The sequence below is a fragment of the Dermacentor andersoni genome, chromosome 3, assembly GCF_023375885.2.
Source record: "Dermacentor andersoni chromosome 3, qqDerAnde1_hic_scaffold, whole genome shotgun sequence".
Lineage (NCBI taxonomy): Eukaryota > Metazoa > Arthropoda > Arachnida > Ixodida > Ixodidae > Dermacentor > Dermacentor andersoni.
The window spans coordinates 12,428,620-12,444,380 of record NC_092816.1 but is presented as its reverse complement, the minus strand read 5'-3'; the positions used below and the strand labels follow the sequence as shown (position 1 = coordinate 12,444,380).

The following is a 15,761-nucleotide window of genomic DNA, read 5'->3' as shown; positions in this document are numbered from 1 at the left end:
ATGAAATATCTTAATCTAAAACCAATAAATTATAACTGTCAAAGTGCACAGGTGCAGTGGGAATAAAGCACACAAAGTGAGAACATATATAATTTTTCAGCACACAAAGGGGTAGAAAAACATTGCTAAAAATTCGATGCATGCAATTGAGCACACCCTGCCTAGCTACACCTTTCATTATAAGCCTACCTATAGTCGAGCTGGTACTGGGCAGCTATACTGTAGTGATGATTTTACTGATGCTATTCCTTTTTGCACTTATCCACCCTTGTTATCAATGGGAATAAACAGTGGATGATAACAGTGGCACAGAATCAAGTAGAAGAAATCACTACAAAATCGCAACCTTGTGTGTGGGCATGCTATACAGGGTGTCCCATGTAACTGTAGCCAAATTTTAAAAATATGCAAATGCCATGGAGCTTCACAGAACAAAGGTGATGTTTGCCGTCACTTGGAGATACTCAAATTAATTTTTCATTCTGCCTAATTACATAATTAGTCTTAATCAACTTCTCAAATATTATAATTAGATGAAAAGTGTCAATGAGAAAATTGTAGAGCGACATGAAAAGCTCCCGAGACAGCTTTCTGTTGCTCAATACATGCTACATAAAAGTGTTTTTCCAAGCAGGAAAGAAGCCAGCAAATGCACACAAAATTGCCGCACGACTGGCCGCTCAAGGCACTTTACGTGTATTTGCAGGCTTCTTTCACGAGCTCGGAAGAACACTTTTACGTAGCGCGTATTGAGCAGCAGAAAGCTGTATCAGGAGTTTTTCATGTCGCTCTACAATTTTCTCATTGACACTTTTCATCTAGTTATAATATTTTAGAGGTCGGGTAATTAATTAGGACTAATTGTGTAAAGTAGAATGAAAGAAATAATCTGAGTATCTCCAAATTATGATAAACAACATTATCTTGGTTCTGTCCAGCTAGCTACGTGGCATTCGCATATTTTTAAGGTTTGGCTAAAGTTATGTAGGACACCCTGTATAATGATCCTATATAATATCGAAGAAGCAAAGCATCTTTTTTTTTTTTTTTACTTTGCAATTCCATAGTTCTTTCAGAGTGACTCGGTACAAAACAATATCAAAGATCGAGTTAGTTTGTAATGTATGACTAAACTTCTTTTAGCGTGCAGAAAACACGGACACAAAATATGTGTGTCTTCTATTTTGTCTCCATAGGTTTTGCAAGATAAAGATGTTTGGTATTGGCCCGAAAATTGACGTTTTCAACTGGCCTGATTTTTAAACACAAATAAGAACCACCGGTAAAACAACACGTGACAAAAAATTATTCAAAGATCAAACAGTGTTACATACCTGCGCATTAAGAAATGCTTAATAAACCTCACGCATAGCTACACATCAGCATAACGACTGCAGATGAAGAGACAGACTAAATCGTAAATACTGAAAGTAGGTGTGCCAATAAGCAAATAGCAAAATGCCATTTAGTGCAAGGCCACATTTCAGTTTTTCTCCACGTGGCTTCTTGTAATGTACTTTTTAAGGTGTGGCAAGAGCTATTGCCTCTTACCATAATATATAGGTATGTCATGTACAAAGGTTGCAATCACATCGAAACTGTTCTCTGAAGTACGGTTGAATGACTGTATAGTGTGTGCCATTATTACATAATTATCCTAACAATTAAGTTTCAAAAAGGCACAACCCAGTGAGATTGAGATTTCTATAGTTTATATGCACTGCGAGTGCTACCACAATTAAGAATATTATGACAACTTTTAATGCAATGATGTGTGTGTCCTAGATCGTATCTCGCTACACAACAACATCCCACATGTTTTTGTTGTAACCTTAGTTTATGTATGACAAGTGACTGTGCTCACTTCACATTCGCAGCATCCTGTACTGGCTTCTGAATATTAAATTCCGCTACATGGTGGATGAAAATAAATGCTCATTTTAGGCCACGATTGGTTCCAATTGATTTTTATTGCATGTAGCTAAGTAAAATAAGCAGCTCTCTATCAAGAATTTACGCAGGATGGACTAACCCTGCTTTCATCATAGTTTGACAATTTCATGCTGGTTCCATCCAAGCACTGGCTGCTGGAGGCACAGAAGTCATGTGCACAAATGAGCTGCACACAAGTGTCAGGATCAACTATTTTGTGTTGCTTGACATTTACATCTGTTGCAACATTCAAATATGACCTACCATTCTCCTGTGGGCAGTTATAACAAAGCTTGGCAGGTCAGGGTGTTTAAAACAGCAGTGTAGACCCTCGTACAAGAAGCTAACAATCATGACTGCTATTCAAAGAAAAATTGTGGTATACAGAAGGTATAATGATATTAACAAAACGTTTCATACAACTTTGCAGCCCCATGCATGTCATCATAAAGGTGTTTAGCAGCATAAACTTTTGAGCATCAAAAACACTCAAAGCAAGGTAAAGACTTGCCGGTCCAGTAGAAGTGAACAAATGTTTCGATAAAAAAATCTTCCTATTCTTTTCCCTAGACAAAAGTGCAAATATATTAAATCGTACAGACTTAGCTAGAGTTAATGTGCCAGAAAGTATGAATGCATTAATTATGAGGCGACAATGTGGCTGCTTTTTTCAGCACATGTTTGGAATACAAGCCATTGTAAGTTAGCAGTGAGGTACGGATGCAGCTGGTGCACTGCAAATATGGTGCACTGCAGCAGCAAATTGCACAATTAAATCACAACCCAGGCTCTGGCTCTCTGCAGCTAATATCTACAGTACTGCAGAAAAAAAGGCGAGGCATAGTTCCATGGATGAAAGCAAGATATTCTCTCCAGGCAGCCAGCATGAGTGTCCACTTCATATGGACTTCTTTCATATGAAGCAACAAATCTTAATGAAAAGCCAGAGGCAGTCGGTGGTAAAGGATGAAGTACCATTGCCTCTTTCTCATCGTGAGAAGTACCAATATTCCCTCACCCAGCCCCTTCTTGCCTGTTATCAAAGGGGTCCAGAACAATATTGCCTGCACACTTGCTGCTAGATTTGGTGAACTGGATGAGAAAATACACAGGCAGTGGCTAAAGCTGATAGTGCTCAAGAAAGGAGAAAAATAACAGACCATAATGAACCAACTCAGAAGCACACCACAATGCAAAAAGATCAAAGCTCCCTACCTGCTTTACATTTGCTTGCCTGGCTCATAGTCAAGATAATTAACCTTGGTGTTTCTATATGGTAATGTAGCGTGCACATGTTGCTGTGTTTTGCCCTTGTGTGCCTGTGTGTTACTGAGGAATGTGAGCAAACTGGTTTTTGGAAGCTAAAGCATCCAGCAGTCTTAATGTCAAGCTAAGTATTACCTAAAGCAACCAGTCCTGCTATAGACAATGAATTTATGGCTAGAGTTTGTGCCCCTTAGATTGCATTTACACAAGCCTATGTAAATTCAAGGCACTGGCTATGTCAGCAGCTGACATTCTTTCTGTGCAAGCTTCATTCTCTGCAAAACGCAAGTGCTGGATCATGATTATACAAAGTGTATGATGGCTTTGAGCCTCAGCCAAGCAACTAACCAGGAAAGACAGTCCATGGCAAAATCAACACATGTTCTGACACCTCTTGCATTGTCCAGTTAAGTTACGTACCTTGTTTCCTTACTCCAAATCTTAGTTTTAAAGTCTATTAAATATACTCGTGGACAACTTCCCGTGGTAATGAAGGGAAAGCTACGGAGGCAAAGTGTATGCATGACAGTGCTCATGAAATATAGTCGCACAGACTCCTTCACGTATGTTTAAGCTGGAGAACAAGAAATATGAACAACTTATTTACTAAAGTTGTTATAATAGAATAGAACACACGAATTCGACACTTCTGTTCTTTCACTTTGCCCTGTTTTGGAAAATACAAAGCCGCTGCTGTCAAACTCTGCCGAACTACTTAACAGTAACCTATGTACAAAAGCACCACTCCTGTAGCTTTTACGTTCACTGCCACAGAAGGTTGTCCATGAGTATGTAGTCGACAGATGTCCTAATTGCCCTTCTCACATCGTTTTAGAATGCTGCCATCAGTGTTCCCGACGCCAGCCTTCAGCAGCGGCAAGCACATGTTGTAACGCTGCGTGGCTGCCATCATGCACGCGCAAATTTGGTGCAGCCAGCTGGTACTCTTCTTGGTGCTGCTGTTGATGCTGCTGGTCTTGCTGAGGCTGCGGATGATGCTGGCTTGCTTCCAGAAAAGCTCGAACAAGGTGGTCCCCATTCCGGGGGTCAAAGTGGGAGATGGCGTTGTGCGGTTCGAACCTGGCTACTGCCCCGCTATGTGGCACATGTGGCCTGTGCAACTGAGAGCCCCACTGTGGAGCACTCATCTGCTGAGGTCGCAGCAGAGGTGCCGCCACCTGTTGACGAAGGTCGGAACCCCCAACCAACCGCTCTGACTGTGTGGGCAGCTGAGGGAGCCAAAGGGGGTAAAAGGGAGGGGTGGTACACCATGCACTTTGTTCAGAATTCATAGCCATAATGCACACTGACGACAAAAGGACACAAGCCCTTGTCAAGTTAGCCCACTTGTCCCCGAGTCAGTTTATCCAAAGCTCTCATCAATTTTGCCATTCAAATCCCTTCGAGTGCTAGTTAATCCAAATGCCATCCAATTTATTTAAAGTGCCAGTAAATCTACCTTCATTCATCAGCAACGCAGTGAAAGTCTGACTACTACAATAAGGAAACGTAATCTCTAAGTTCACAATCAATTAAAGGGGCCCTGAACCATTTTTTATCGAAATGTAGAAATGCATTTGAAGTTAAAATAGGCTATTTCAGATATACTTTGCCACAGAAAGTATGTCAATGCATTCAGCAGAAGTGGAGTTATTGGCAATCAAACATGGCCTTCACGGTGCTTCTGCTCCTTCTTCAAGGGCTTGCACTGGAGAGGCTATGGCGGAGCAGGGATGTGCCCACAATGCTCCCTCCGCCTTCTAAATGTCACTGCGGTGCGCAGTTCAAATCTGATTTTGGATGTTAACGTAGACGCCACTACTTCAGATTTTGGTGCCTACGGCATGCCAAATGTAAGTCAAACGCGGCTGTTCTCAGAGAGTCGCTGTGCACTTAGCGAGTGGACTCATCGCGGCACCCCGCGGCGCCCACGGTATCTTCACTACGTAGCAGACCACAGCTACATGCAATTGTAGTGCATATGTGCAGCGTTTGCTTAGTGCACGACAGGACTTGAGGGCATGCTTGCACTCATATGCTATAGTCTCTGTCCTTTTCACCAGCTTGACTGACTGACAATAGCCAGATCCAACTTGCCCATATTTTGAAGCGCTATCAATCAGTCTGCCAAGGCACCTAACCAGGAGCAGCCAGGAGTGAACACGCGCTGGCAAGTGTGCGTGTGGTCTGACTTTTAAGTTTCGCATGGTTCACTGCTAGTTGAGCACTAAAAACTAGTCGACATTAGCGAGGCCCACTGGCTATGGCACCAATAAGCAGGGTGGCCAAAGTTTAATGCCTACAGGGCCGGCCAAGACCAACTGTGAGCAGTTGGCTTCTTCCGGAAGTATACATAATTATTATCGAAACTCGAAAGCACATTTTTGCCTACTTCAGCCCATTTATTGAACTACATCAATAAATATACACAATAATTGTAGGAAGAAGCGCATTGATCCGAACACCTTTCTTGATTGACGTCAGCTATTGGCCGATAGCAGCCATGTATGGGAGTCTGCTTTACTACGAAATAAGGCGTCCAGAAGAGAGCGAGGAGCAGGCTTTTGTTGAAAAGAGAGCATTTGAGAGAAAGGTGACTTTGCACTCTGCTTGCGAGCTCCACACACCGCATACGACAGCAAAACTTGGTTGAGATGTTCATGGCAGCTTATGCGATCCGTGGACTATGTTTTTTCACCAAGCCTGAGGAGTGATTCAGGACCCCTTTAAGAAAGGTGCATGATTATGAAATGGTCCATATCTATTTCAGTCATAGATCATCAAATAGCTGTGATACTAAAACATGGCGAGGACCTAGCAGCTGGCTGAAACACTTCAAATTGCTGTATAGAGTTTGCCCCATCACAATCGCCCCAAGTTAGGGTGGTGTAGCTTGCACAGAAAGTTTAGTACACATATCATGAGGATCTTACCATCCCTGCCAAAGGCAGCTTGTTATGGATGATATTCTTTCTATATATTTTTTTTTCTTCATTGCTTTTACTTCTTCAAAATTAGATTTAAGCATGGCGTCTTTTCAAAGCGAGCAATGAGGTGACTTCAGAACACCTGCAGGCATTGCAAAGGATTGTTCTGCCTTTCTAACTGCAGTTAAATACTTCATAATAGATGCTGTGTGGATAGATATAGATGTTACTGCCTCTTTCACAAGTTGCCCTAAGGTTAACAAATGTGAAGATGCACAAGACCAGATAAAAAATTGTTTCTACTTTATGCATTGCAGGAACTGGTACAAACTGCTTCGTAATGAGTTGAAAAATCTACTTTGGTCTTTCAAACATTATTATTTCTATTTAAATTCGTTTTTTCTATCCTAATAAAGGTAAATGCTTCAAAACACCAAATTTTACCTCCCATAAACTAAAGTTACCATTTACTTCACTGCACAAGTTAACCCTAAGTATAGTATACTGGCAACTCTTGAAAGACATAACAATCCTGCATCGCACATAGTGAACACAATCATACAATGTGTCCTATTAGGCAGACCTGTTCAGACCTGTTCCCCATCCATGGTGCCCTCTGTATATATTTTAAAATATTGCTTGCATTTTTGAAACTATAAGAAATTCAACACAGGGTAGTGACTTTCTGGGCACAATGAACATTTCGTATTGAACAAAAAGACCAGGTATATTAGTATAAAAGACAAGCAAAAATAGTGCTGACTGTCATGCCATTACAACACTTGGTCAGACAAACAAGTTGTACTATTTCAAAGCTAATACCATTTTTGCCTTGTGCATTCAAGCTTGTACAGCCCTTCCTGGGGAGAAAGAATGTCTTCAAGTAATAGCACTATGGATTCTGCACTAACTTCCAGCATCTGACTAGCACAGCTCTAAGACAGCATTTCTCTTTCATTTGATAAATGTAAATGCTAGCATTTTCTAATGAACCCAGAGGCTCCATGGCCCCATATTGTTCAAGAACTCCCTCAGCTTGGGGCTGCTTTTATGAAATCCCAGGATATATTAAGAAAAAGAAAGAAAAGAAGGAAAATTCTGTAACACATATGGGTATGAAAGACAGCAGCCACAGCAAGGGCTAAGAAAGATAACTCAGCAGGAAAGCTGATTTATACAGTCGGTGATTAATCTGGGTAAGTGAACAGTGCAACACGTAAAAAAGGACGAACGATCATTTGTCTTTGTCCTACTTGTGTCCTTGCCCACTTTTGGCACTGTTCACTTGCAAAGGAAAGCTTGCTCTGGAAGACTCGAACAACATGGCCAAGCTCCTGAGGAATGAGCGCTTGCTGGACACTGCTTTATCCTATCCCATGGCCTCTTGTCATACTGCTCCATGATCACACCAACCTATAAAACTTGGACCCTTGCTAGCCAGGCACTGATGAACTGCTATGCGTCATAGGAATGTGTGGAAGCCTGCTTATGTAAAACCAATACAGCTAAGTTGCAACATTGCGAAGTCAGTAAAATCAGCAATTTGCTTCATTATATCGATATTTCAACCTTTTAAGCAAATAAGTACAGTCGCCGATAGATTTTTCTTACACAGATGGGGCTGCAATATTTTATAAATTATCGGGCTATCGCAAAAAGCAAATCTGAATGAGAAAAAATCTACTTTGTTAGATTGAGAGTCACTGACAAAAGATACGGTTTCATGCCGCGTCAACAATATCTTCATATTAGTGGTACGAATTAAGCGAAGTCAGCCACGCTTTCACGTCCGCTCCGCCCTTGCGGCTGATAGCGTTGGCCACAGTGGGGCGACACTATCATGAAAAGCGCCAGTAGTGGGGAGTGAATACTCTCTCTGCCTCTTGCTTCAATGAGTCTTCAAAACTGGAGATTACACAACTTCCAGTACTAAATGTGCGGGAAGGCAGCACACATGATGCCACGCCATCTCGGCAAGCCCACTCTTTAAACACATGGCAGATTACCTCAAAAACAGGGAGCACAGGCTGCCATGCGCAGCCACGGCCATGCAAGAAAAAGGGACACGTGCCAACATGATCCCCCCCCCATCACACGTGCTTGATTGTGTTAATGTGAGCTCGCTTCCTTGCCCCCTTTCACCATGCTTGCACAGGAAGACGGTGCTCAACAGGCCACCATACTTCTCGGCTCACCCTTGCATGCTTTCACTTGCACCTGAAGCATACAGTGCACAAAGACGCAATATGATCTTATCGCACTCTGACTTTATACGAAACATGACGCTGCTCTGCTTCGATGGTCGCTCTTGGTCGCGTGGCGCATGATTTGAGGTGCATGCGCCACATGTAATGCAACCAGTTGGCCATCAGTGTCCGCAGAAGTTTCCATTTGTCTCGGTATTCCTTCACACCAGCAGTGAAATTTGATTATATTGAAATGGTATATAAACACACTTTGTTATAGTGTGGTTCAAAATACATGGTGTTCTATGGACAAGAAGTTATAAATATTCCAATTCTGCAATCAGCCCTCTGCGATTGGCCAAAAACTTTATAGGACCACCCCCACTTCACCTGTCTGTCACGCGACATCACGAAATCCGCGATAGCTACCCATCTGATATGACGTGTACACACTGATTATGCATGATTTGACCGAACAAAAGAAAAATAGCTATTTCTGATTCGACGCCTTTTCGTCATTAGCCCTCAGCTATTGGTCAAACGTTTTCAGGTTGCACCCACTTCACCTGCCTGTCACGCGCCCTCACAAACTCTAAAAACGTCACCTCGTCAAAGTGACGTGTACATGTTACAGATGCATTAATATGCCGAACAAAGCTGAATTTTCTTCCGAATAGCCGCAGGCCGCCCCGTTCCGAAAGGAATAAAAGATGGCTGCCACCGATCGCTCAAGCACTGGCTACTCGCACCTGCCGGAGAGCATGGGTTTATTTACATATAATAAAACTTTTTGCATGGTCGTGTAACGTTTTCGAACACTTTCGGCACGTTTACAACCTCGTTCTGCTAGTTCTTCTTTGCTGAGGATCCGTTTTAGCGTCATTCATAAGCTTCCGTTGCATGCCGCCGCGATTTTCGACCAGCTACTGCAAGCTAAGTAAGGGAAAGCGGACCAATCGCAGACACCGGCACCACCCTCTTCATCCGGTTATCAATTTTCAGTGCAGTGGCTCAGCCCCATCGAATCCTCTGCACTTGAGCATGCTCCTCGCCTCTTGTCAGCCAATTAGATAAGACGAGCCGCTCATTGTAGGCAAAGTTATTCATTTTTCAAGCAAACAAAAGTGACCTCCTATGATCATAACAAGAAGAGCGTTTGATTGGTCTGTTCAGACAACCTTGCGGGTAACCGCCTGATGCTTGAGTGGGCGGTTACGCAAATTTGACGTCAGGAGATTGGAATAAAAACATATTGGAATAGTTTTACGTTATAGGGCCCTTGCTTAAGACCAACCCACATTCAGTGTCTCTACTGGCATTGGCTAGCACCGCATCACTCCACATCTTAGAGTGAGCCACCAAGCTGAAACGCTGAGGGCTGAACATGCCAGATCTCAGTGTCGCTAATATTTTGACACTGGCACCAAAACATTGCATGTCCAGCAAGCCAGTCAAGCAACACCAAGTGATATAATGCTAACTAATATCAATAGACACATAGACACCAAGATCAGGCATGTCCAGCCAACGGCATGTCAGCTTCTTACCTCGCTCGGATTGATGCAACACCAGACAACACTGAGGGCTGTGCTGAATGCGTGTGTTTGCCTTTCTTTTGAGTCTTGGCACCAAAGTAAGGCACACTCTTCATCTGTAGCATTCTCTTTGTGTCGCCACTTCACACACCACTCTCTTTCTCAACGTGCAAGACATTGATTGCTCTCTCCCATTGACTACATTATGTGCCAGTGCTCAACTGTACATTCAGTGCCATTTGGTTATGTGCGCTTACATGACTCTACTTCTTTCTGATCACAGCGCAGTGCTTCCAGGAATATCCCTCAACAGCCTCGTGACAATGAAGCCTGCTAATGTCTAATAGAATGCTAACGCATTAAAAAAGAATGCTTATTATAACATGGAGAAAAATATTTCCTCAACTGCACATGTCCTTCTGTGGCTTAAGATGAATTAAGAGATAACTGGCACATGTTTGCTGTAACAGTGGATTTTCTGCAAGCTGCAAGCACAGCCTAATGTCTATGTAACAAACACAGATATAACAAATTATTAGATATAATGCAAGCCTAATTTTTTTTTCCAGATATCAGCATGTAATAAATATATGCTTTTAACAAGTATCAGATATAATAAAGATATTTTCGTGTCAGATGCAATATTGTTAGAATGATGTTTAACTGTATAGATGATGTATAGTTGTGCCAACTTATGTTGAGTTTCTGTTGATTTTCCTTGAATTACCGTCAACTTTTGCTTCATTGTGTGCTGCTCACCCTTTAGAGACACCCACAAAGGGGCATAGAAGCATTAATATTTACACAGAATTGTATGCTAAAGAATGCTTGGATTGCATGCTGAACTATATGCCTGAACAAAGCAAGGAGACCTCACCTTTGGCCTTTCACCATTGGCCTTGGCTTCAGGGCCACCTTGTGCGAGTGAAGGTGCTGGAGCAGCAGCATGCACAGGTCCATTACCAGCCAGGAGATCACCACTGTTGGCAATTGGTTTGTCATGGCCTCCGCCCACTGCTAGATGCTGAGACTGAGCCAAGTTCTGTTGCTGCAGCTTTGCATACAGTTGAGAAGTTTCAGCACGGCAGGTCTCCAGTTGTCTCTGAAAGAGCAGCACAAGGTTCTTCTACATGTGGGATAGCTTGTGATACTGCACCATGCAAGGAACGAGAAGGAAGGAAACTGAGGGCCCAATTTTTATTAGTCATATCATAAGAAGCCAACAAACACAGACACCAAGAGCAGCATAGGAGAAATTACATGTACATATTAAATGAATTAAAGAAATGGTAAACTAATGGAAATGAAAGTGGATGAAAAAGCAACTGGTCGCAGGTGGGGCGTGAGCCAACGTCCTTGCATTATGCATGCAATGCTCTTGCCTATTGAGCTACTGCGTTTGTTGGTTTCTTTTGATGCACCGTGCAAGACAGCACAGAGGCACCTGGGCCATACATGCATGTGCACCACCATCTCGAAATGCACACCACCCTGATCTGATGCAAAACAAATCCAGTTGGCACACAATGTGTTAACCCATAATAATAACAGAAGAAATAGTGTATCAGCTGCACAGCCGAAAGAATATATATTCTCAAGTGCAATGGCAAAATTTCCAGTTAAATTCCTACAAAGACGAATGAAGCAAAATGACTGAAAATCCTGTGAACACAGTATATAATTGTCCACACAAAAACCTAACAAACCAAGTAGTTTTCTACTTACTGCAGTCAATACACAAGCCGTGAAGGAAGCAAACACTATCCTTCTCTTCATACCAACCATCATGTGATTAAGTGATCTAATGCTCTTGTACCACAATTCACATCAAGCTCCTGCTGGGAAAGCATTAAAGAACTTTCAAGCTAGCATCTTCAGTTACTTTTGATAAGCTCCACATATTTTTCACAGTTAATAGCTGAGAAGCTAGTTTGCATTTTAGAGAAAAATTAGAGAAAATCATGATTTTCTCAAATTTTGTTTGTTTTTGATTCCAAAGGATGTAAAGAAGCTCGTCGCCAAGTTCGAATTTTGTTAAATTCGGCATGTCGGTTCAAAAGTTGACATTTCAGCCCTGCGTCCCCCTTCAACTACATTGGAAGAACAGTCAAGGACAAACCTCTCACATCCAGTGAACTGGCTTAAAGCTGCTGATAGCAACTCACCTGAAGCATCAGATCTAACTGGCCTTCCACCTTCCTGGACTTCAGAAGCTCTTCCAACTGCCCTACAAGTAAGGCAATCATGTTAATAATATCCCAATCAGTGTGAAACATACTACAGTCTCTTCTTCCCAAGCTACACCTACTTGCCTGTTATTCAGAAATCCAGCTACCACACTGGATCATAGAAATGAGGCAGAAATTAGAAGGGATACTGCTTAATACTTAAGAGGAAGCTTTAGCTCAGGCTATCTATCTAAATACATAGGAAACAAGAAATTCTTTTTCTCCGCAACTGTTGCTCCATATTTGATGAGTTTTTTTTTTTTGCTACATTTAAAGATTCCCGCAGAAACTCCTCCGAAAGTTGTCCTCATCCGTCGATGTCACATGGTGATACAATGCCATAACTGCACGCTGCATTGCAGCCACATCATTGGAATTGTTCCGTAGGGCCTAGCCATAACAGTCGGTCAACTTGTCAATGAGGGCCTTTGGCAGCCTGCCCTTCCCTCCTAAAACCTTATCACTTTTCTGCACAAGGTTGCGCAGTGCTGTCCCCATCCTCTTCTGGACATGGTTCAGGCATTCCACTCTCCGAAATGGGGACCAGTCCATAAACATTCTCTTGCACAAGGGCAGAGAAGGTGGCACTATCTCCGTCAGACACGAGCGTTGTGTAACAGAGGTTGTGCTGTGGCACCGAACGTGAGAAAAGGATGACAGCTGCCTCAACCTCCATCCTCACAGACTTGTGTTGTGTTTTTCTGGCACACATGATCCTTCTGCCAGCTTGCGTAGCCTGGGTCTCCAAGCTTTGGTCCTACTTGGCAACCAAGGCACTGATTCGATAAAACAATGGTGTCCAAGATGAGGCCCATATAACATTCAATTATTGAACCAACTCCAATACAGGACATGTGGCCACGCTTGTGCCATGTTCCATGAAAGTTTACTGTGATATCCCTGCTGAAATATGGATCCACTTCCTTGTAGGTGGTTTTCACAGCAGATTCTGCATAGAACTTGTCTATGCACTGTGTCTGCGGTTCCCTGAATTCCTTCGAGTGTTTCTGAAAAGTCTTATGATGCAGGCCACGATGGGACACGTTCATCGCTGCCCAAAATTCATTGAGGGCTGTTTGTCCCTTCCCTATCTGTTTTGTTGCCACAATGGCTCTTATATTTACATCAAAGGCCACTGAGTCATCCTGACGAGCTAACTCCACGAGCTTGCAACCACTCCACAATGTAAACAAAGCAGCTCAAGCTTTGTTGCAAGTCCAAGTTGGGTGCCTCCTTGAACCTTCATCCCAGTTGTGAAGCAGCGCTGGCACGGGGTCCCAGATAGCAGGTCGCCTAGGGCATCCATTTGCACAAGGAGAAATTTTTCGCCTTAACTTTTAGAGGTGGCAGCTTCAGGAATGGGCTCCATTGCTTGAAATTTTAGCTCCGTCGCTGACATGGTGCCAAGTCCTCGTTACACAGCAGCACATTCTTTATCCGCCGCCTCGTTTTCCTCGCACGTCAGGAAATGTGTATTTAAGTGCACAGTGGATGACGCGATCGCACTGTCTGAGGCAGATGAAATAGAGGATGTGGAAGCCGCTGTCGATGAGCACGAGACACCAGGCGCACTCCTCACAACAAATTTTTGCACCGGTGGAGCAGGAGTCACGTTGCTAGAAGCATCGAGGCAACCACACTCTTGCGTAGATGAAGCAGAAGCTGCCCCACAGGGACCATTGGTGCAATCAACGTCAGCGCGCAGGTGAGCAGCGAGCTTCGCCATGCGGGCGAGCTTCATGGAACGTTTCCTTGCACCGAACGCGTGTAGCGTCGAGTTCTTTTGGGTGCATCGTGGCCGACCACACAAGAATCGGCAGGCTAAACACAACAACGGTCTCGTAAAGATGGTTGAAAATTGTCTCGTAAGGATGGTACAAACTTGGAGAATGTGCGAATGGCTGCAAAGGTAGACAATGGCAAGCAGAACACGTTCCCCGATCTCAGCTTCGCGTCTCAGCCGCGGGAAACTTGAAAGCTCTCACGAGCCCTTCAATCATGAGCGATTTACGCCTCTCCCACGCTGCCGCGGGCGGCAGGGAGAAAAAAGCACAAAAATGCACAAACAAAACAACACCAAAATGGCGGCGCTCAGGGGAGCGGTGGAGAAATGGCGTTTGCGCCAAGTAGGGGTACATTGAGCGCTCGCTCGCCGCTTGAGGGCTGCCGCGGCTCATTATAAACTTTATTTGAAATAGTTTTGGGATGAATAGAATGAATAAATGAATATTTGATGTTTAATGGCGCAAGGGCCAGATGTGGCCAAAGAGCACCATGCTAATGATTAATGAGTTCGCAGTGCCTGATGGGTTTATGGTCTTAATGCGCCGTGGCTGTAAAGGGACCTAAAAGAGTTGATGCAAATTCCATAAAATGTACGAGTAATAAAATTATGGAAATGACTATTGGCGTGTACTATGAACATTAAAATGGACTGAGAAAGGATGATGCAATATATCAAATATGTGATTTTCTAGGTGTATAATATTGTCTAGAGCACTACTGCCTCATCGGGGCCCTTGAAACGCAAGGGCCTAGAGGCATGTGCTATACAGAGAATCTATCCTAGCGATATCCTCTGGAAAAAGGATGCGCTAAGAAATGAATGGGCTTGTAACATGTAGTACAACATCTTTCAAGAAAGCGAGGACCACTTTGGTACCAAAAAGCGGTTCTACACCAAGAAACATGGCCGGATGCAGAGGGACGTGATGGCTGTATGCAAAAGGAAAATGTTTTCTCCTGTCTTTTTCGGCTTCCCGGCACTCCAGGAAGACATGGAGGACGGTCAGCCGGTCGCCACATTTACCACTAGTTGGAGGATCGTTACCGGTCAAGAGAAAATGGTGAGTGCCAAATGTGTGTCCTATTCTCAGTCTAGTGAATTGGACGTCTGTTCTTCGTGTTTTCGTTGTTGGCTGCCAGAAACCTAACTTAGGCTTAATTATGTGAAGCTTATTGCTCGTTTCTGCGTCCCACAAGCGTTGCCAGTGGCTTCGCAGTTTGTTTCTGAGGAAAGGCTTCAAGTCTGTGGCAGGGACTGCAGCAGAACGAGTACCCTGCGATGCCATTGATTTGGCCATCTCGTCAGCAAGCACATTTCCCTCGATTCCTCTATGGCCAGGAACCCAGCATATTACAACATGTCTGTGTGATGAGTAGATGTTACATAAGTGTGTGTAGAGTTCATTGAAGACAGGATTTGTATGCTTTTGTAAAGAAATGAGTGCGTTTACAAGACTTAACGAGTCTGTGAATATTATTGCTCTGTCAAGTTTCAGTGTCTTTATATGTTTTACTGCAGACAGTACTGCATAGGCTTCTGCAGTGAAGATACTTGTTAGGGGGTTCAACACGTCAGATTCAGAAAGAGTGACCAACAGCAGCGTAGGATACGCCAGCATGGGATTTGGACGCGTCTGTGTAAAATTCATAGCAGGAGTACTTCGATTGAAGCTCTCGGAAATGCATAGCAATTTCAAGCTCAGGAGCGTGCTTTGAGACCTCTACAAAGGATGTGTTACATTCTATCATCTGCCACTCCCAGGGCGGTAATAGATTAGCAGGAGCCATTAGGCGATGTTCGAGTATTGGGACATCCATTTCTTCACTAAGTTCTCTTATACGCAGCGACAAAGGAAGTCTCATGGAGGGTCTGTTACGGAGGAGTGTTTCACACGTTAAATC

General features: G+C 43.4%; 1 protein-coding gene across 5 annotated transcripts in view; it reads right to left on the bottom strand.

Annotated features, from left to right (window-relative positions):
* LOC126520921 (uncharacterized) overlaps positions 1-15,761 on the bottom strand; it is a 117,588-nt gene that overhangs the window by 63,919 nt on the left and 37,908 nt on the right. For all 5 annotated transcript variants that reach the window (XM_050169751.3, XM_050169749.2, XM_050169745.3 and 2 more), the window contains 2 exons: positions 12,012-12,073; positions 10,724-10,948 (listed from right to left, as the gene is read on the bottom strand). In XM_050169751.3, coding sequence (XP_050025708.1) covers positions 10,724-10,948; positions 12,012-12,073 — 287 coding nt within the window. The remainder of the gene's footprint in view (positions 1-10,723; positions 10,949-12,011; positions 12,074-15,761) is intronic.